The sequence below is a fragment of the Mesoplodon bidens genome (assembly GCF_964165515.1).
Source record: "Mesoplodon bidens genome assembly, chromosome: 15".
In the NCBI taxonomy this organism is placed as follows: Eukaryota; Metazoa; Chordata; class Mammalia; order Artiodactyla; family Ziphiidae; genus Mesoplodon; species Mesoplodon bidens.
In genome coordinates, this window is record NC_138171.1 from 86,914,847 (window position 1) to 86,935,641 (window position 20,795).

General features: G+C 61.1%; 1 protein-coding gene across 2 annotated transcripts in view; it reads left to right on the forward strand.

The window, feature by feature from the left end:
* MAD1L1 (mitotic arrest deficient 1 like 1) overlaps window positions 1-20,795 on the forward strand; it is a 325,699-nt gene that overhangs the window by 244,045 nt on the left and 60,859 nt on the right. For both annotated transcript variants that reach the window (XM_081255711.1, XM_081255710.1), the window contains exon 16: window positions 18,619-18,805. In XM_081255711.1, coding sequence (XP_081111837.1) covers window positions 18,619-18,805 — 187 coding nt within the window. The remainder of the gene's footprint in view (window positions 1-18,618; window positions 18,806-20,795) is intronic.

The following is a 20,795-nucleotide window of genomic DNA, read 5'->3' on the forward strand; positions in this document are numbered from 1 at the left end:
GGGACTCTGGGCCCGAAGCAGGGGTTCTCTGCGAAACAGACTCAGGGAACACACTCCCTGTGCCCCCCACCCCCCGGGCCCTTCCCAGCGGTCCTGGTGGGCGTAGGGCACTGCCCTGGCGCTCCCACGCCCTCCTGCCCTCGGTCGTCCCTCTTCTTGGCGGTTGGGCACTGGGCCTGGGTGTTAGCTCTGTCCCTCCCCAGCCGTGGCCCTGGTCTCAGTCTGCTCGCCTGGACGTGGAGCTGACCCCACCCCCTGCAGGCTGTCATGGGGAACACGGTGACGTGCCCAGCACAGAAGCACGGCCGCTGCCGCTGTCACCGCTCTTACCTTGATGGTGCCACACGGTTGTCCATGTTTAGCTTCTCGTGGGCCACGTTGGGGCTGTCAAGGCAGTGAGCCGCCCGACGCTCCCGGGGTGCAGTCCTGAGGGCCAGACGCGTGGCAGCTCTGGGCCTGGCAGACGCTCGCCCCCCCGGGCAGTGCCCCCTCTGGTGAGGGGCGAGCTTCGCGTGGAGGGCGGTGAGGTTGGTCCCCCTGGCTCACCCTGCGTCCTGGGTGGTGGAGCCAGCACGCAAACTCAGCCCTACCGGTGCCCCCGTCGTGTTACGAACAAACACCGTCAAACATACGGCAAAATTGGGAGAGTTTTACAGTAAACACCCACATGTCCCCCCAGGTCCTGCTGCAGACACTCTCCTGTGGCTGCTTTATGACGCAGCACCTCTCTACCCCCTTCCACCCATCAGTACTTTCTCTTTTCTTAATGCATTTTAAAGAAAATTGCAAACATCTGTACCTCTAAATGCTTCAGCATGCATGTAATTAAGCACAATTCATCTCTGGGCTTTGCGCCCCCGTCCCACTGTCCCTCGGAGGCCGGTGGGAGGAGCCCCTGCGCTGGAGCCTCCCTCCCAGTTCCCGCCCTGCCTGCTTCCGCCCCGCGGGTGGGGCTGCCCCACCGCCAGCCTGTGGCTCTGCTCAGGAAAGGGACCGGACTGCAGCCCAGTGACATTTCAGATGAGTGTCTCTTTTTTGGAAATGGAGTGGGTAGAAAATAGCCAGGTTCCCTGTGAGCGGGAAGCTTGTGGTGCCCGTGGAGCGCCCTGTGCCCGTGGGGCCTGCCCTGCTCCCGTCCCCGCGTCACCAGGCAGGAGCACTGTCTGATCACAGATTCTCCCAGCCTCTGCGTCCTTCCCTTTTCCGGAATATGGGGGGGCGGCAGGGAGCAGCCTTCACGGCTCTTCACACCTCGTTGCCCTCGCCCCCGGGCCCCCGGCCCACTGGCTGCACCACAGATCCCCTGAGCCCCACTGGCTCCCCCACCTGCAGGTTCGCCCTGCCCAGCCGGCACCCCGGGGGCAAACTAGTCAGTCCTTGGACCTCAGTTCCCTCCCCGACCCCACCTGTTCTCACCTGCTCTCACCTGCCAGGGAGCCCTGAGCCCAAAGCAGGCCCAGCCTCTGCTTCTCGGGACTCCTCTTGCCGCTAACCAGGGCCTTGAGCATGTCCTGCCCCCGACTGGACAGGCTATTTCCTGCTGGCCTACTGCCCGTGCTTCTGGAATGTTCTCTGGACGTTGCTTCCTGGAGGGGACGGAACACTGCGGGCCACGGTGCTGGGGACGCCCGGCGAGGGGGGAGCCCCAGAGGTGGTTCCTGGTGGGGTGTGTTGTGTCGCTTCCAGCGAGGAAGGCTCGCTCCCTGGGACTGATGTCGCTCTGAGCACCTGCTTCCTCGGTGCCAGCTGAGCGACCAGAGGGCAGGGGTGTGGGCTGGATGGCGCCGGCGGCGGCCACAGCGTGGGCAGTACTGATGTTGCCACGCACACCACCCCCTCCCGCTGGCTGTAGCTTGGTCATGGCTCCTTGCTGACTGCACACGTGGGGCACCCTGACCCGGCACCCTGCCTACGTTCTCACTTCACAGCCACGGGCACTGAGGCAGGGGTGCCATTCCCACTGGGCAGATGAAGCCCGGGTCACAGGAGCTGCTGGTCTGCCACACGGCGGGAGGTGACACGGTCACGTCCCCCAGCTCCAAAGACCCCGGCCCCTGCCCCAAGTTGCACTCCAGCTCCCCAATGGAGGTCCAGGCCTCCCTGCCCAGCAGCCCCCGTTCTGCCCAGAAAGCCTGGGTGGTCTCTGTGAGGACCACAGGGCCGGCAGCCTCCACCCCCACCACCCCGCCCACCATGGTGGCGGGACCAGAGCTTCGTAGAGTCAAGACCGGGCTGCCCTCCAGCTGACTTCCCTTCCCAGGCCCCACGACCTGCTCTTTCTGCCCCTGGGCCCTGCCCGTCTACGGGACCCGGCTGTGGCGTCGCCCCTCCTCTGCGCTGTAAGCTGAGTGCAGTGACCTCGCCTGGCTTCCAGCCAGTGTTCCTGGGGCACAAGGACACCCGGGCACATGTGGGCGACTGCAGGGCAGAGCACCCAGGAGGTGGGCTCCAGAGGGCACACGTCCAGGTGTGAGTTCCTGCTGCACAGACCCTGGGCCCCGGGCAGCTGCTTCACCTCCCTCCCGAGTCCCAGCTCCTTCGCGGGGAGCCCGAGGATGGAATGCCTGCCCAGGGTGGCGAGGACCGGGCCAGGCGTGCACGTGAGGCGCCTTGTCTGGTTCCTCTCACACCATAACTTCTTCGAACTGGTGGGTGTGTTTCCCCTAATATGTATTTGTACTGCCCGTCCCCCTTTGAACTCAAGAGTCTGTTTTCAGACTGTTTCCACAGCTTGCTTTTGTCTCTCTCTGCGTTTGGGAGACTTTTCCCACTGATACGCAGTGCCCTGTTTGTTTTTAACACGGCGTGTGGCGCATCACCGTGCACCTTTGCCATGACGTATTAAACCCTGACAGTTAACGGGAACACGCTCATGAGCAAGGCTGTGGTGAGTGCCCTACACATGGTGTCTCCAGTGTGTACGAGTCTGTGTGTAGGAGAAGCTCCCAGAAGAGAGAGCGGGGTCAGTGGGTACCTGGATTTATTTCGGCAGCACCGCCGGACGGTCGTATGAGGGCCAATGGGAACTGTGTGGGACGTGTCGTAGCAGTACCTGTGAGGGTGCCGGTTTCCGTACAGCCGTCAGACTTCTAGATTTTTCTGGTCTGGTAGCTGAAATGGGGTAGCTCGGTGTAGTTTTAACCTTCAGTCTCCTTATCATAGATGAGTGAGGATTTTAAAATCTGTTTATATGTGTTAATGTCCTGGTCCATTTTTCAAATGGATTGTTGGTTCTTGTTCGTTTTCTGGAGCTCTTTGTATATTAAGGAGTTGAGTTCATTTTAAGTTGTGACTATGTTTTCCCAATTTACCATTTGTCTTTTGACTTTGTGCTGTTTTTTTACCAAGCAGAAGTTTTTGGCTTTTAAATTTATTTTTTACAGATGCATTTATTGCCTTTTCCTTTTTAGCTTCTGGGTTTTTGTTCATGTCTTTACCTTTCTCGCGTCAGGGTATAAAATAATCCTCTCATGGTTTCTTCTGGTTTTGTGGTGGTTTCATTTTTTGCACTTCAATCTGATTGATGTGGAATTTGGTTTTGATTCTTTATGAGGTGGGAAGCGTGATGCCTGCCTGTGTTTTGGACGAGGCTCTTCCTGGGGCCCCTGGACCACTGACTGAAAGCCTGTCTGTTCCTCGCTGGGGTGAGGTCTGCCCCTTCGTGCGCCAGATGCCCACGTGTCAGGTCACAGCCAGGTCTCAGTGACCTCCTGCCCCTGTGACTCTTCTTTATCAGGGTTTTCCTGGCAGCTCTTGCTCATTTTTATATAAACTTTGGAATCAGCATATCCAGCTCCCCCACCAACCAGCCTAGAGCTTGCTGGCTTTCGTAAGAAGTGAAGATGAAGGTTGGGCTTGGCGGCCTCCTGGACACACCCTCCCACAAGGACGTCGCTGTGTCTTTCTGTTTGTTGGGGTCCATGTCCCCCGCGGGAACAGCTCACAGATGTGTTCACCTGCATGTTTCCTGTCGAGTCTCCTTCTCAATGTCTTGTCTCCTTTGTTTCACCGTCAGTGGGTCTTTCCTTGAGTGTCACGCACGCGGACGGGGGTGGTCACCGCTGAGGGTCGTAACCCCTTTACAGTGCCGCGTACGCCCTGCATCCGGCTGCACTGGGCCTGGGGTCCAGGGGTCCCAGGGCCTCGCTGCCCCGGCCCGCCTTCCTCAATGTTGCATATAAAACAAGACACGTAATGAAAGAAAAAGCCCAGCCCTCCCGCCCCCCGAGGCGGCACCAGGCTGCTCCTGTTTGTTGGAGCCAAGGACTGAAAAAGCCAGTGCGCTGACGTGCGTCTGTCTGTGGAGAAATTTCCATAGGCGCTGATGGCTGTTGATTTTTTTATGCAATGAATGACATGTCCTGAATATTAAGCCCCTTCTCGTCCCGTGGGCCTCGGGGATGCCAACTTCCCACCTCCTTGCTGGGTGCCCCGGGGCCCCAGGGTGTCATTGGACCTCAGAACCCAGACTGCAGGCCCGACCCCGAATTTGCAGGCAGGTCCCACTGAGCCGCTGAATTGGGCTCTTTTCGCCCTGGGACCTCCGCAGTCTGGTCTGGCCCTGCTCCACCACTGGCCGTACTCAACACACAAAAGGCTGGCGGCACAGCCAGCGGAGCCACCGCCGGCCTCGGGCTGCTGTCGCGTGCGGTCGCTTCAGCCTCGGCGCTCTCGGACTTGGCCGTGATACCGCTCTTCACCCCCATGTGGTCCTCGCAAAGTGTCTCGATGAGAAAGATAGAGACCCAGCCCTTTAAAAACCTGGAAATGAGGCCTGCTGGGAAAGGACGTGCAACGGTCGTCTTCACCGAGTCGAGTGTTCTTACCGCGATCGTGGAGCGTCACAGCTGCAGTGAGGGGGGTGGCAGGAGCTGGGGCGCACCCACTTCTGCCCGAGGGTCCCCTCGCTGACGTGAGCCTCGCCCTCCCTGGGCGGTGCCCTCGCACAGAGGCAGGGAGGTCCTTGCAGACGGAGGGCAGCGCAGCCCCCAGAGCTCCACTCAGCCGTGTGCAGCTGGGCAGCCCAGCATTGGGACAGCTCTGCCTGGAGACGCCCTCGGTCTGTGCCAGATGGAGGCCCAGAGCCCTGCAGGGCAGTGCCAGGAGCAGACTGTCCTCCTGACTCTGGCCCCAGCGCTTCTCCTGCTACACCCAGCTGTTCTCACAGGTTCCGTTCCATTCAAGGAGTTTCCGTGCAGAGGACTGGGATGGGAGACACAGAACCTGCTCAAGCTCTGGGTTCTTTCTCTTCCTGATTGTCCCCAAAGTTGCAGGACACGGGCCCTGCCCCACACGCCAGGTGTCGGCCCGTGGAGCGTTCGACTTGCGTGTGCCCCTTTAACAGCCCGTTACCCGCTTCTGAAGAGCCAGCACCCCGGATTTGCGTCCCAAACTGCTCCTGTCCCCTCGACACCGGATGGGGATCTGAAGTCCGTCATTGGGTCCCCTCTGGCCCACGTCCTCCTGCCCTGAGGGAGCCCACTCTCCTGTTCCTGCCGGCTTTGCCCCAACACCTCAGAGGGGCTGTGTCACCGGTCCCTGTGTAGATGCGCTAGGTATCAGCCTGGGGGTGGGCCATCACCTGGCCCCTCTCCAGGGGTTCATCTGCACTCCCTGTGCCAGCTCCCTGACCGTCTTCCGTGATCACATCTATTTGGACAAGATCCCACTGTTGCACAAAGAATTCCTGGCAGGTGATACCATGATGCCTGCCAGAAACAGATCCCAGACATTCTGACCGTTGGGGCTGATGTTGTAAGTGAAGTTGGGCTTCCTGGCAGCCCTAACAAGAAGGGAAGTCTGGCCAATTACCAGTCGCTCTTGTAGCTGGAGGTTTTGTGGAGGGGGTTTGTGGACAAACACTAGACCCTGAAGGCACTGTCTCAGACGGGCCTGCACAGTGTGCCTCCACAGGTACCGTAACTGAATCATGCAAGCGGCTTTGTTCACCACGTGATCCAGCAATTCTGCTTCTGGGCATGTGCCCCGAGGAGCTGAAAACAGGGTGACAAGCGGATGTTTGCACACCCATGTCACAGCAGCCAAAAAGTGGGTGCCACCCAAGTGTCCATCGATGGGTGAGTGGAGAAACAAAACGTGGTCCATCCACACAATGGAATATCACTCAGCCCTAAAGAGGAAGGAAACTCTGACACCTGCTACCACATGGATGGACCTGGAAGACATTATACTCAGTGAAATAAGCCAGACACAGAAGGACAGATGCTGTGTGATTCCACTTCTGTGAGGTCCCCCCGGAGGAGCCAGGGTCACAGAGATGGAAAGTAGCGGGTGGGTGCCAGGGGCTGGGGGAGGGGGAGGGGAGTTAGTGTGTAATGGGGGCAGAGCCTCAGTTTGGGACGATGGAAAGTTCTGTGGATGGACGGCGGTGACGGCTCCACAACAGTGTGAAAGTACTTAGTGCTGAACAACACATTTAAAAATGATTAAGATGGCAAGTTTTATTTTACCACAATTCAGAAAAAACATCTTTTTTCAGGCTTTGTTTAACAACTTCTGATATAACTCAGAGGCCTGGCAGGAGAAACACAGTGCCCGCGTCCATGGCAAGGGCGCAGGTGCCAGGGCTGCTCGGCCCTCTGTCTGCCCTCACTGGCCAGGTGCTCGCCCTTCACCAGCTGGTCCTGCAGCTGCCGGCCTGACCCACGAGGCCCCCCGCTGCCAGCTCCTGTGGCTCAGGGTGGATTTAGGGTGCCCGCTGTCATTTGCCGTCTGTAGTAGGGAGATTGTGCCGGAGCTTCTGCTCACCCGCCCATCTGGGCAGGGACACGGGTCACTCGGCCAGTAGGCTCAGAGGACGTTGCTCTGGAATGGCGGGGTTGGGGCGGGGCCAGAAGCAGCGGCTTCCAGACTGGCCAGACGTAGGAGGAAGGCGTGGTCCTCCCCCTTCCCCTCCTCTTCCTCCCAAGGGGTGTGGCCCCGGGTGCCCAGGCGGTGGCCGCTGTCGGGCCTTGCTCACAGCCCGGGTGTGACGGCAGCTTAGGGAGAGGCTCAGCCTGTGTCAGGAGCAGTGGGGGCCCCGTTAGCCGGGGAGCTGGACCAGGCCCCTCCCCGGCCACACTGGCAGTGGCTGCCCCTCCACACTCAGCCACTTCCGCTGCCCCCCAGCCCAGAGGCTTGCCAAAGCCACCACCAGAGCACCCACCTTGCTGGGCCTGCAGGGTGGCCCCATGGCGGCAGCAGGGGGCGGGCGATGGGGCCACCAAAGCTGGGCTCCGGCCTAAATGGCCGCCGTCGCGCCCTCCTGACGATGAGAGTTGTCTTCATTCCTTCTCTGCAGGCTGTTTACAAGCCTCTCTCACAATCGATCCCCTGCCGAAGGGCTCCGGGTGGGACTCAGCGGGTGATGACTGTCCTGTAATTGGGCTCCGCTAACAGTTCCCTGTCTGCTGGTTAGAGCCCGAGGTCGGGAGCGTTCGTGGACGAGTGTGGGCAGCACCGTGGCCTCACCTGGCTTGGGACAGGGTGGCAGATGGGCCGCCGGGCCCTCCGGGGGGCCCTGCTCGCTCTCCTCGCTTTTCCCGCCGTTCCCCCCACCTGCGCGGTGAGACTGGCGGAGCCCTCAGCTCTTGACAGACGTCCCGGGAACTCGCCGAGTCCCGCGCCCTGGAGTTGATGGGCCGGGGTCTGGCTCAAGTTGGCAGGACAGAGGGTCTCCGGGTCCCTGTGTCTGCCACCCAGTGCCCGGCTCGGGCTCGGGTGTCTGCCTGGCAGGTGGGACCTTGTTGCATCCATGCAGAAGTGGCCTGGCGGTCTCTGCCGTCCCCTCCCAGGTAGAGGGCACCAACCAGCCGCTGGGCAGTAACATCTTCCATCCACCTGTCCCGTGCCACCGCCCCTGCTCCCGGCCCGTGTGCCGCAGTCTCGGGCAGGGTGTCGTCCCCGCTCCTCCTTCCTGAGGGGTCAGGTTTGCACCGGTGGTTCCTTGTGGCTGTCTTCTGAGGTCTCCAGAAGGCCTGGGTCCTCGGACACGTGGCGTTCTGGGCTGCCTCTGGAGGGTGTGAGAGGTGCCCGTCAGGATATAGCCCAGATTTTACTCCAGGGTCATCGTGGGTGACAGTCACACACCCAGCCAAGTTGCGTGTAGTTTACAGCTGTCTTCACATCCACCGACCGTTTGATCTTTCCAAACTTGGGAAGGTGAGCAGTAGTGTCCCCATTTTATAGATGAGCAAATTGAGTCTCAGAGAGAGGGAATGGCTTGGTCAAGTCTCAGAACTAGCACAGGATTATCCGTGTTGTGGGCAACGGAATGCCAGCCGCAAGGACCACACGCTGGGCCACCTCCTGGGGGCATCTTCCTGGAGCCTCAAGGAGAGACGGAGTGGGAGCCAGGCCAGGCTCTGGGGTCAGGGCTGAGGAAGGTCTCGGCCTCTGTGGCCCGCCCCGCCATCCCAGGATGGTGGCATTTTTCCTTTTTCCAGGTTCCATGGGGTCTGGCCCAAGCCACCTGGCTCGTGTGGGAGCAGAGATGGATGTGCAGCCCCACTTGGGGACGTGACGTCGCGCGGCTCCACTCACCTCTCAGGGTATTTCTCTGTCACTGTGGCGGCACTGGCTGCCGGATGTCACCTGCCATCCGAGCAGTCTGGGAGTGTTGAGGTTACCCCAGAGCAACCCCAGCCTCAGCCGGCTAGACCCGTCCTACCCCTCTTGGTGGTTGGCAGTGCCGTGGGCAGCCTGCTCCAGCTGCCGGAGGCCCCGGGGCTCTCCCTGCCTGTCCCCCCCGCCCCCGTCTTTGGAAACATCACACTCCAGCAGAGCTCCTGGCCAGGACCTAAGAGTCTAGGACGGGCCCCAAGATTCCTCACTGGGGTGGATTCCTTCCAGGCGTTCCACCGAGGGGGCTGCTGGCCACAGGGGGACAAGCAGTGGGCCTGGCTGGGTGAGGCCCTCCCCGGGCCCCACTGTTCCTGGGCGGGGGACAGTGGCAGCAGCCACAGGACACACCCTGCCAAGCTCACTTGTGTGTCCAGGGCCCACGTGGCGCCTCATGGCTGATGGTAGATAAACTCGCCCTGCCGTGCTGGGGAGACGGTCGCCCGGAGGGTGGTGTGAGAAGGGTCTCCCACGTGTGCTGGCCTGGCAGGCACGGCTCCCCACAGTGCCACCCTTCCTGGAGCTGCCTGGAGAGCCCCAGCACACACTGCCGGTTTGGGGACTTGCAGGCCCTGGCAGTGCCCCCTCCCCAAGCCCAGCCTCGTCGGCGGCTGCAGTGGCCGGTCCCCCGGGGCTGGGCAGCATGAGCATCCTCAGGGACCTTCGCAGCCCTTCCTAGACCCTCACAGCCCGTGCGTGTTTGTTCGTGAGGGGCCTTGGCCACAGGAGTGCCAGGTGCCCAGCTCCTGAATGAGGCCTCTGTGGTGGGGGACGAGGGGACACGAAGGGCGTCGGGGGTGCAGGGCGTTGGCCCACGTGGTCACTGGCCCACGGCAGGAGGCTCGCGGAGAGCCTGTGGTGAGAGGGCAGTCCCCAGGGGCAAGCCCCCATCACCCCTCACTTGTGGCCCTCCCGCCTCCAGCCCTGGGCCCCTCCCCTCTTCACCCCTCCCGTGACTGGTCCAGGGCGGCCGCGTGGGCCTCGGTTTCTCGGTCTTGGTGCTGGGGGTCTTGGGGAGGTCTAGCCTGCACTGTCACGTGGCGCCCCTGCCGATCCCCAGGCTCTCCACCCGCGGTGAGCACACCGTCTGGGCGGGCCGGGCCGGCCCTGTGCCCCCGGCTTCAGAGCCGGAGAGCGTCCCTGTGAGCCACCAAGCACCGAGCCACCCCGGCCCATGGGGTGCGTAGGACGCAAGGCCGGTGCCTGAGGGACCTGCCCAAGTTCGCGGAGCCCTGGGCCTCGCGGAGGCGGGTGTGCAGGCTGGGGTGAGGCGGGGCCGGCGAGGGCTGGGCCCCCCCATCTGTGAGGTCAGGCCGGCCCTGCCCTCCGACCCAGCAGGACCCCCGAAGCTCCCCTGCTTTTCTCCCTGAGCTGTCTTCCTTCAGCTGGGAGAGATGTTGATTTAGTTTTGAGGCCAGGAGATTTGTAAATACGCATGAGGCTCGGTGGCGGTCTGACTGGACTTTTTGACTCTCCGTGGGCCTCTGTCTCCTGCTAGCCGGGTCTCTTACTGTTCGTGGCAGGTCCGCCCTCCCGGCAGCCCTTCGCCGGCCCGGGGCGGCCGCTGTCCATCCACAGGGCACACGGGTCTGACCTCCGTCCAGGTCTCCCAGGTGCTAGGCTTGGAAGGTCCTTACAGATCAAGTTCACGGCCCTCACGCTTCAGCAGATGGAAACTGAGGCCCAGGAAGACAAGAGGCCCGGGCCGCCAGCAGGTTAGGGGCAGGACTTGAACACAGACAGGAGCGAGGCAGATGCCAGGGGACTCAGCCGTGGCCTGGACGCAGGGGGACGTGGCTGTTCGTCTGAGCTTGCGCGGAACCTGAGCCCGAGAAGAAGCCCCCCTCGCCCGTGAGCGGAGGGCCGCGGGCCGGCTGCGGCCCCGGGGAGGAGCATTGCCGCACGTACTGCTGTGCCTTGGGCGTGCGGGTTGCGGGGCCCAGCCCCTCGTGCGGGCTCCCCGAGGACTGGCTCAGCTGGAGCGGGCGCAGGGGGAGCTGGACCGCGGGGGCCGTTCCTCCACAGTCACAGACGGGGACGTCTCTCTGCCCCCTCGGCCAGTGGGACGTTTTTGTTTAGCCAGTAATTGCACCCACACGTCAAAGGGAGATTCAAAACTTTTCCTTTTGAGATTCTCGTCAGTGTCTCAACAGTTTCCTCAGCTGCAAATCAAACAAGGCAACAAATTTTTAGCAGAAGATTATAGCCATTTTTCCCCTTTCTTCCTCAAAGCTGTCACGCAGCAGCAGATTTCAGCAAATTTGTTCGTGCTCTTCCGTCTGCTTCAGCGGCGCCTGCCCCCCGACACACCCTTCACGGCGCCATGAACCCCCTGTGCCCACGGCCCTGCGTGCCCGGGATGACCGCCGGCACCCCTTCCCCGGACCCAGGGAGCGGGAGGCCCTGGCCAGCCGGCCCTGTGACTCCCCTGTTCTGGTCACCAGCTGGGCCTCTGGTTTCGCAACCACAGGACGCTATGCAGTCATAATTGTCACCCACTCCTGCAAACGTTTACTTGACATGCAGCCCTAACCTCTAGGGGAGACAGGTGACAGGACAGGGTTTAAAGCGTCCCGAGCTGGTGGGCGCTGTGGACATGCGGAGCGGGGAGGGGGCGCGCTGGGGGCTCTGCATTGCTGCTGCCACGTCGCCGCCACCTCCTCTCAGTGGGTCCTCACGGGGCACTGGGGTCCCCTCACTAGTCTGGGGGGCGGGACAAAGCCCTGTCCTCACGGAGCCCCCGCCTCACTGGCTGCAGGCACCATGCCACCCTCCTCTCCAAGGAAGGAAGGAGGGAAGGAGGGAGGGAGGGACGAGGGGAGGAAGGAGTGGCCGGGGAGGGCTTCCCTTGCTCCGGGAGGGGCGGCGCAGAGAGCAGAGCCCCCGGTGGGCTGGACCTCGACCCCCTCTCACGCAGCCCGGCCACATGGTCCTGTGGGCTCCTGACCCCTGGCAGCCTCATCGGGCCTGTGTGAGGGAGGATGGGGTCTGGGTAGCCTCCTTGCACCCCGAGGTGCCCGTGTCCAGTCCAGCTGGGCCATGGGGACTGGTCCACCCCGGCACCGGGGAACAGCATCTGGCCCCGTGGTCCGTACTGCTTCTCCATTCCAGGCCCGTCAGACCCCCCGGGGGAACCAGCCGGCCTCAGGCCCCCTCATCTGACGAAAGGGACTCTGCAGCCTTGGCTTCCTGAGCACCGAGTGCAAGGTTCCAGGTGGCAGGGTCTGTGGCAAACCCCAGCCCCTCAGGGCTGTCGCAGCCCAGCCAGGAGGCGCCTCTGGAAGGCCCCGCTGGAAGTCCAGGCTGGCCCCAGGCGACACAGGCCTGAGTCGGCTGGGCTGGCCGGGCTCCGGCCAGGCCATTTTAGGGAGGGCAGCTGGTCAGAGCCAGGTGCCAAGACCTGCCCTGAGGACGGTGGTCTTGATAGCGAGTAGGGTCTTGGTGTGGAGTCCCAGGCCACAGCGGGGCTGCGCAGGAGCCCTTGCGCTGGAGGGGGTGTGAGAGCCAAGGCCAGGAAGCCGGGGTCACCGCAGGGGCGTGGAGACACGTGGCGGGCAGCGCCTGTGCCGCAGCAGTGAGGCCGGCCCGCCCAGCATGCGCTTTCTGCGGAGCCAAGCGCCTCTCTCCCGCTGGAGGCTGGGGCGGCGTGTGGAGGGAAGCCTGGAGCCGCACCAGACTCTCGGTAGCAGATGGAGCGTCCACACACGTCCTACTGTTTGTTTTCCCTATTTTCTTTCATTTCTCTTTTTTAAAAACAGCTTTATTGAGATACAATTTACATATCACAGAACTCACCTTTTTGAAGCGCACAGTTCAGTGGTTTTTCATACTTTCACAGATAATGAGCAACCATCAGCGCACAACTTCAGAACATTTTTGTCATCTCGAAAAGAAACCCTGTTCCCTGTAGCTGTCACCCCACTCTCCCCTATCCCCACTCCAGCCTTAAGCAACCACCAGTCTGCTTTCGGTTTCTGTAGATTTCCTCATTCTGGACGTTTCACATGAATGGAGTCACATATGTGGTCTTTTGTGACTGGCTTCTTTGAGCGCAGTATTTTCAAAGATCATTTGTGTTGAAGTAGGTGTCGGTGCTTCATTCCTTTTTATGGCTGAATAATATTCCGTCGTGTGGATGGTCCACACTGTGTCAGGGCATTTGTCAGCTCCTGGACGCTTGAGCAGTTATCATGATTGATGCTGCTTTGAACATGTGTGTGCAAGTCTCTGTGTGGACGTGTGTTTTTATTCTCGGGGGCGTACCTGGGCGTAGAACTGCTGGTCACGTGGTAACTGTATTTAATTGTCTGAGGAGCTGTTTCCCGCAAAGGCCTCCCCGTCTTCCATTCCCAGCAGCAGTAGGAGGACAGTTTCTCGCTGCCTCGCTGAGGCTGTCTGGCTTTGTCACTCTAGCCACCTCGGTGGGTGCGGAGTGATGTCTCGTTGTGATTTTTTTCTCCGTCCCCCCGCTTACTAATGACAGGGACACTGAGCGTCTTTTTATGTGCTTATTGGCCATTTGTATGTCTTCCTTGGAGAAAGATTTATTCAGATGCTTTGCCTGTTTTTACGTAAGTTTGTTTTGGTTTTGTTTTTTTTTCTGTTGTTGTTGCTTAGTTGTAAGAGTTCTTCATATGTTCTGGATACAAGTCTCTTATCAGATAAGTGACTTGCAGATATTTTCTCACACTCTGTGGGTTGTCTTTTCACTTCCTGGATGATGTATGCTTTGAAGCACGACAGTTATTCATTCTGAGGAAGTCCAGTTTGTCTACTTTTTCTTTTGTTCCTTGTTTCTAGTGTCACATTGAAGAATCCAAGACCAAATCCAGTGTCGTGAAGCATCGTGCTTGTATTTTCTTCCACGTGTTTTATGGTGCTGGCTCTTAGTTTAGGGTTTTTTATCCATTTTGAGGTCGTTTTCGTGTGTGGTGTGAGGTTAGGATCTGGGTTGACGCTCTTGCATGCGGGTGTCCCATTAGTTGTCCAGCACCTTTTCCTGGTGGGTGGCCTTGGAACCCGTGTTGAGCATTGGCCAACTGTAGAGGCAGGGGCTCTTCTGGACACTCGACCTGTCCCTGTGCCGGCTCCGCTGTCTTGGCCGCCATCGCCTGGTAGTAAGTTTGAGGGTCAGAGTGTGAGTCCCAGGGGCCGTGGACACTCTCACTCCCTGGGCAGAACGGCGTTAGCAGACCCCGTGCAGCTGTCCTGTCTCTGTCATGACCCGGGCTTGAGGCTGAGTCACAGAGGCCTGGGCCTGGGGGCTGCCACCCCCTTGGTGGGACCCTGGGGCCCCCGGGTCGGGGGTTGGGGCTCCGTCTCGCTCCTCGGGAGATTCCTTCAGTTACCTGCTACCTTGTTACAAACATCCCACAACTTAGTGGCTTAAAGCAGCTGGCATCCTGTTTCTCGCGAGTGTCTGTCTGGTGGCTCTGCCGGTCTCTCCCGGGCTCTCACACTACTTCCAGCAGGTGGACCTGCTGGGCTAACCCCCGCCACCTCCCGGGCTGGAGGCCCCAGGCCTCCCTCCCTGCGACCTGCGTCCCAGGGTGGCTCCGTGGCACCTTCGCCTGCAGGCTTGGGCCTCATGCCCCCCTTGGCCTGGAGACAGGGCGAGCAGGGCCTTTGCAGGGGGCATTCTGGGCGCTGTGGGTCTGATAACTCTGGGGCAGGAGCAGAGGCCCCGACCTTCCGGCGCCGGACGCTCACGTGGGCACCTGCAGGGTTCGCAGGCTTGTCCCTTCCCCCAGTTCGTCAGAGCTGCGAGCATCTCCGCCGTCTGGCTTGGTTTGGTTAAGCCCTGCTGGTTCTCCCTTTGATCCTTAAATCCTCTCACCCACCACAGTGTTTGCTTTCCTTCGTTCCCATCAAGGGGAAGCTGGTGGTCAGAAACCGTGCGCTGTGGGGCGGGCAGGTGGCACCCCTTCCTGCCCGCGGGGCATCCTGCCCCCGACCCTGATGTCCCAGCACCGTCTTCCCCGATTCTCCCCACACCTGCTGGGCAGGATGATCCCGAGGCTCGACAGGTCCAGCGCCTCGGCCAAGGGTCACTGGTGACCTTGGGGTCAGGCTCTGTGCCCAGCTCCCTGCCCGGGCCCTCCCGGGGTGTCAGCAGGTGAGTCCTGGGGAGGCAGGGAGGTGGGCGTGAAGCCAGTGGTCAGCATGGCCAGACTGGGAGAGCCTGTGGCCTGGGGGGAAGGCGGGACCCTTGAATATCTGAGGTAAAGGGGAGAGGGGTGGAGCCCGGTGGATTCAGCCTGCCAGCCTGGTTTTGCTTTGCACGTTTCAAGGGTTGAAGACAAATGAGGAAGAGCAGCATTAGGGACACGGGAGGGGGCCGGGAGGGGGCCGTGCAGGGCGGGGCTGTGTGTCCAGGGTGCCCGGAGCTCCCTCCTTCCTTCCCCCTCCCGCTTCCTTCCCCCTTTCCCCCTTCCTTCCCCCCTCCCCCTTCCTTCCCCCTCCCTCCTTCCTCCCCCCTCCCTCCTTCCCTCCCTCCCCCTCCTTCCCCCCTCTCTCCCCCCTCCTTCCCTCCCCCTCCCTCCTTCCCCCCTCCCCCTTCCTTCCTTCCCCCTCCCCTTCCTTCCCCCCTCCCCCTTCCTTCCCCCCTCCCCCCTTCCTTCCCCCCTCCCTCCTTCCTTCCCCATCAGCTGACCTGCTAGGACAGAGATGGTGTGACTGGCACCACCTGACGCATGTGCTCTCCGGCCCTTTGCAGAACACATCTGCCCTCGTCCTCTCCCTGTACCCTCCTGACCCCAGACCTACGGGGGACATGAGCTCCCGCAGCAGCTGGCCCGCCTCCCGTCTGCTGCGGGGCCCTCTGCCAGGGTGCACAGGGCAGATGGATTCCATACGCCTGGCTGTGTCTCCCAGAGTGTTAGAATTGGATGAAATAACGATCCCTTCCAACCCTGACAGCCTGTGATTCACTCGGAGTTCCAGGATGTCTCTTTATCCTTCGAGGTTTTTACAAGGTTCTCAGAAGCCTGTGAGGCACCGGCTGCCAGCCCTCTGCCTTCCGCCAGGCTCTCTCCCCCTCTCCCGCCCTCTCTCTGCCTGTGGCAGGGAGGGGGTGTCTCCATGCTCCCCTCCCTCCCTTTTGGGGTCACTTTCGGGGGCTCCGAGCTGGCGGCTGGCCGAGGGCTGGCTGGCGGTGGCCACGCAGCTTAGCTCCCGCGCTGGGACTGTTCCACTGCATGAAGTGTCCGCCCCTGGCCTCCCTCCCGGGGATTTGACGACCTGAGTGAAGGGTGCCATGTCTGCTGTTCCCCTTGGAAGAGCGAGCTGCGGGCAGAAGTCACAGGTGGGAGGTTGGGTCGTCCAGGAAGGAATCTCAGTGTCCGGGCAGGAGGGAGATGCCCACTCAGCTGGCCCAGCGTCCCTTGTGAGAGGCGGGCGGGCCCGGGCCTGGGCCAGCAGCCGGCTGCCCCTCAGCCCAGGACACTCCCATGTCTCTCTCTCAGCACTGGGTGGGAGGGATGCCCAGGCCTTCCCCTCGCCGAGGCCCAGGCCCCCCTCAGCCTTTGCCCTGGGAGGCCCAGGGAGTGATGACCAAAGAGGCGTGGCCTCTGCCTTGACTTCCGAAGCGTCCGACCTGCGCTGTCCCTCCTGGCAGACACCCGGGGCTGAGCCGTGGGGACAGCAGCTGGCGGAGCACAGCCGCTGCCCCCTGGGTTTACTCGCCGGTGGTCTGTTTGCTGACCGCCTGGGCCCTTCCCATCTGTTGGGGTGACTCTTGGTGGCAAAACCTGATGCCAGTGAGCTTTGCGGGGCGGGGGTATGCACGGATGCTCACGCCTGGAAGGCTGAGGCTGAGCTGGCCTGTGCCTAGAAGCACCCACGGACTCACTTGGTGCACGTTCTGGAAACTTCGTATTGAGTGACACGGTGTACGTACGGGAAAGCACACACGTCACGAGGGAGCGTCACGCAGCGGCGGCACTCGGTCACCAGCGTCCAGACCAGCACAGACCTGAGTCCCCTCCCAGCTCTGCCCTTGGCCCCGCCCTCGGCCTGTGGTGTGTCAGCGGCCGCCCCGTGTCCGTCCGCCAGGTCCGGCTGGTCTGTTCCACTCTGTGTGAGAGGGTTGCCCGCGTCGTCCTACGTGCAGACCTTCCCTCTCGCTGACACACGGTCCTCCGTGGGGACCCCCCCCACCCCCCCGCCCTGTGTGATTTGGGTGCGATGGGTCACGGTTCTGAGTTCCTGGTCGGGGACGTGCACTCGCTCACCCCAGGGTCCTGCCGAGGGTTTCCTCCAAGTGGGTGCACCCTGCACTCTCCGAGAGCGTGGGGTCTGCAGGCCCTGGAACCTCATCTGTTCAGTGTCGACCGGGCATCTCACTGCGCTTTTCACTGTTTCTTTGGTGAGTCATTTGAGCTACTTTTCACGTGTCATCGGCTTTTTGATATCTTCTTTTGTGAAGTGTCCGTTCACATTTTTTTGCCCATTTTACAAACTGAATTGTCAGACTTTTTCTTGTTTATTTGTGTGGGTTCTTTGTATGTTATGGATGTGAGTCCTTTGTCAGGTTTATGTGTTTCGTGTGTCTCCCATTCTGTTGGTTCCCTTTTTACTCTTTTGATAAATAAAAGTTCTTAATTTTTATAAGTCCAGTTTATTTTTTCTTTCACTTGTTTAGCCCGTTTTGAACCTTGTTTAAGAACCTTTGTCTACTCCCGGGTCACAAAGACGTCCCTATATTTTCTCCTAAAACCTTTGCGTGTAGATTTGCCGTCACTCAGGAGTGATGTTTGTGAGGTGTGAGGTCAAGGTCAAGGTCATCTGGGCATCCAGTTGACCCTGCAGCACGTACTGGGGAGACCGTCCTTTCCCCACTGGCCCTTAGCGCCTGCCTCGGTCACTGCAGATTTGTAACGTGCGGTGATGCCTCTCCCACAAGGTCGCCACAGCCGCCCTGGGCCCTGGGTTTTGCGTGTGGATTTCAGGCCGTTCAGCACCCACTTAATCAAATGCCTGCCCTGATGTCCGGCCCCCTTCACTCTCTGCCGGGCTGACCTTGTTCCCCTGTGGCTGGCGGGCTCCTACCAGCCGGGAGGGGCAGAGGTGGGATGTGTCAACAGGCAGTTGAGGGTCTCGTCAACTTGGAAGGGAGCGTAACCCTGACTCCTTAGGTGTGGGTGTGCCTGGTGACTTCCTTCCAAAGGGGACAAACACACTTCAGCCAGGGGTCAAGGTCACCTTTGTAGCGTGGAGCCTCCACACGGTGTGATGAGAAGGTACTTAACCTCTGGGGTCTTCCTCCTCTAATCCTTGACCCCAGGTAACGGTGAGGAAAGTGTCGGCCACATCCCGACAGCAGGGCATCTTCAGGACACCCGAGCGGCATCCTCCGCACTCTGAAGGTCACCCAAAACAAAGCCCAGAGGAGCCACGGAAATCAGACAGCTGAAAGTCCCGTGGGGTCCCGCAGGAAGAATCTGGGAACAGAAAAGGGCATTTGGAGGAAACTAAGGAAATGTGAAGGAAGTAGGGAGCTTAGTTAGGATGGCGTCAGTGTTAGCCCTTGAACTGTAACAGATGCACGGCACTGATGTCACGTGTCAGTAACGGGACCGTGTGAGGCACGTGGGGACTCTGCTTTAGCGTCACAGTTTTAGTAAGTTGGGTTTTTTTTGTTTGTTTGTTTTTAAATCTTAAAAAACGGGTCCCACTCTTAAAGCCCATGAGACAGGAGGGTCGCCGAGAGGCTGGCGAGAACCCAGAGGCGTTAGGCTGTTGGCTGATGGTGTCTGAAAGCACCGCAGTTTGAAGAGACCTCCCTCCCAGTAGCTGGTCCTTGACGAGACTCAGAGAAGGGGGCTCATGTGCTGAGTTCTGACGATGCTCCAAAGATGGGTTGGGTGGGCTTTCTGTTTCTCCCCCATTTAATTGAGGCCACAGCCCAGGGAGAGGGGCTGGGACCCCACAGGCCGGGCTCGGGTCCCCCTTTGCTCTCGTTCTGTGAGGGGCTCTGACCTCCTGCCTGTGGTCCCACAGGGTGACTACGACCAGAGCAGAACCAAGGTGCTGCACCTGAGCCTGAACCCAGCCGGCGCGGCGAGGCAGCGGCTGCGTGAGGAGTGCGAGCGGCTGCGGGAGCTGGTCCACACCCTGGAGGCCGGCGGCGCCGTCCCCACCGACCTGGAGGCCGCCGCGGGGCTGCCCTCGTCCAAGGAGGTGACAGGTAGGCCCCCGTCTGTCCATCCGTTCGTCCGTACGTCCAGCCTCAGACAGGCAGCCAGGCCGTGGGCATCCCCGGGGCTGTGCCGGAGGCTTGGTGGCGCCGGCCTGCAGAGCAGCAGGAGGTGACACAGGCGCGGTGAGGACCAGACGGCTGGAGCCCTCCCGACCCCTGAAACAAGTTCGTATCGTTTATCAGTTTATACGCCTGCCGTTAATTGTGGGTAAACCCAGTACTCCGTGGAAGCGGGAGCCATCTTTCACCATCTGAGTACGTTTCAGGGACCCAGCGAGCCCTCTGCAGGGGCCTGGGAGGAACCCAGGAAGCTGCCTTTTCTATCACGTGGGTCTCACCTGCTCTGCAGTTCTAACCCAGGGCCACAGCCTCTGACCTCGCAGCTCGTCTCTCCAGGGCAGTGCAGTGACCGCTGAGCCTGTCCCCTGCAGGCCGCAGTCACCAGGTCCCGCCCTAGTGCAGAGAGAGGCCGGGCCATCAGTGCCAAGGAGGGAGGGGACCCTCTGGAGGCTCCATTTTCCCAGGGGTCACCCAGTCCGGCCCCATAGGGAGGCTGGGGCCCAGGGGACGCCTGCGGCCTCTCTGTGCTGTCGGAGGGTGCCTAGCGCTACTGCCCACGGGTGGCTGGGAGGAGGGCTCTGCTCGCTGCCCCCTCGGTGATGTCTGCAGGGCATCTGCGTCGAGAGGGCCAGGCTGCTGTTTTCTTGCCATTTGCCACGTGCATTTCTGAGTGGCTTTTCCGCTGGGAAGCCCTTCCCCACTTTCCCTGCCCGTGTTTGTCATCTCCTCCGCGTGCCCACTGCGGTTGGAGTTGGGAAGTGGGTGCAGCCGTCCTCTTGTCTGGAGCAGAGGTCTGTGCGTCGCCCGTTACCAGGGTCTTCGATGTAGCCCCCCTCCTGCCCATCTGCTTCCACCGTCTACCTTGCATGGAACCAGCCTTTCTCGAAGTGCCTGAGGTCAGCAGTCACCGCCCCGTGAGACCGTGGAGGTGGGAGGCCGCCCTCAGCACCTGGTGCACAGGGGCTCTGTGAGGCCAAGCGCTTGGTCAGCCAGGCCTGAGTTTGAGCCCCAGCTGTGCGCTCCCTACACCACCCGGCCAAAGCTGCAGGGTCTCGACGGCAAGGCTGAGCCCAGCCGTCCTGCGGGAGCCACGCTCCATCCCTGCCCCCTGGTGCTGTTCCATCCTTCTCCGTCTTGTCCCCATTCCCATGGCCTCCTGAGCGTGTCGTGGTCCCAGGACCCTCGGCCCAGTGTCCTCTGTGAGGGGGGGGTTCGTGCATCGTCGTGGGTTCAGCTGTGACCCCACGGTGCAGAATCGGTGGGCTTTGCCAGCCTCCACCTGAACTCTGCGCCTCTGGGTTTTACGGGATTGCAGCTGCCCTTCAGGTGCTTTGCCGAGGTCGCGTGCTGGGCTCATGGACAGTGAGCACGGGTGTGTCATGTGAAGTGCACGCCCTCCTACGGACACGCACCACGCACGCGCACGCCCGTTCACACCTTGCGCCGGCCTCTCCCATCTTGTGTTCAGAGGGGGCGGTGGCCTCTGTGCAGGGCTGGCTCTGTGGATCAGAGCATCCAGACACAACGACGACAAGAAACGTGCAGAGGCATGCCCAGGGCAGAGCTCTCTCCCTCCCGCAGGTCGGAGCAGAGATGGTTACTGCCGCAGCGCGAGGCCCCCAGAGCTCAGGACCCCCGCGTGCCACCCCGGGGTGCTGCCTTGCTCTCCTGGCCGTTCAGCTGGCTTCCTACACAAACTCCTCACTTTGCAGTTTCCACCGGCAGCAGCCAAATGGAGAGGATCCTGGCATCCCGGCCCGCAAAGCACAGGCCTTCCATTCCTGGGGCAGAAACAGAGCCCCCCGTGCCGCTCGGACTGGCGGTGTTGGCTGCGCAGGTGCCCCGGTGGCAGTTCTGCGGCCAAACCCCGGCTCAGCTGCAAAGACTGCCGTGGGGTGGGGGGGGTGGCCGGCGTTCC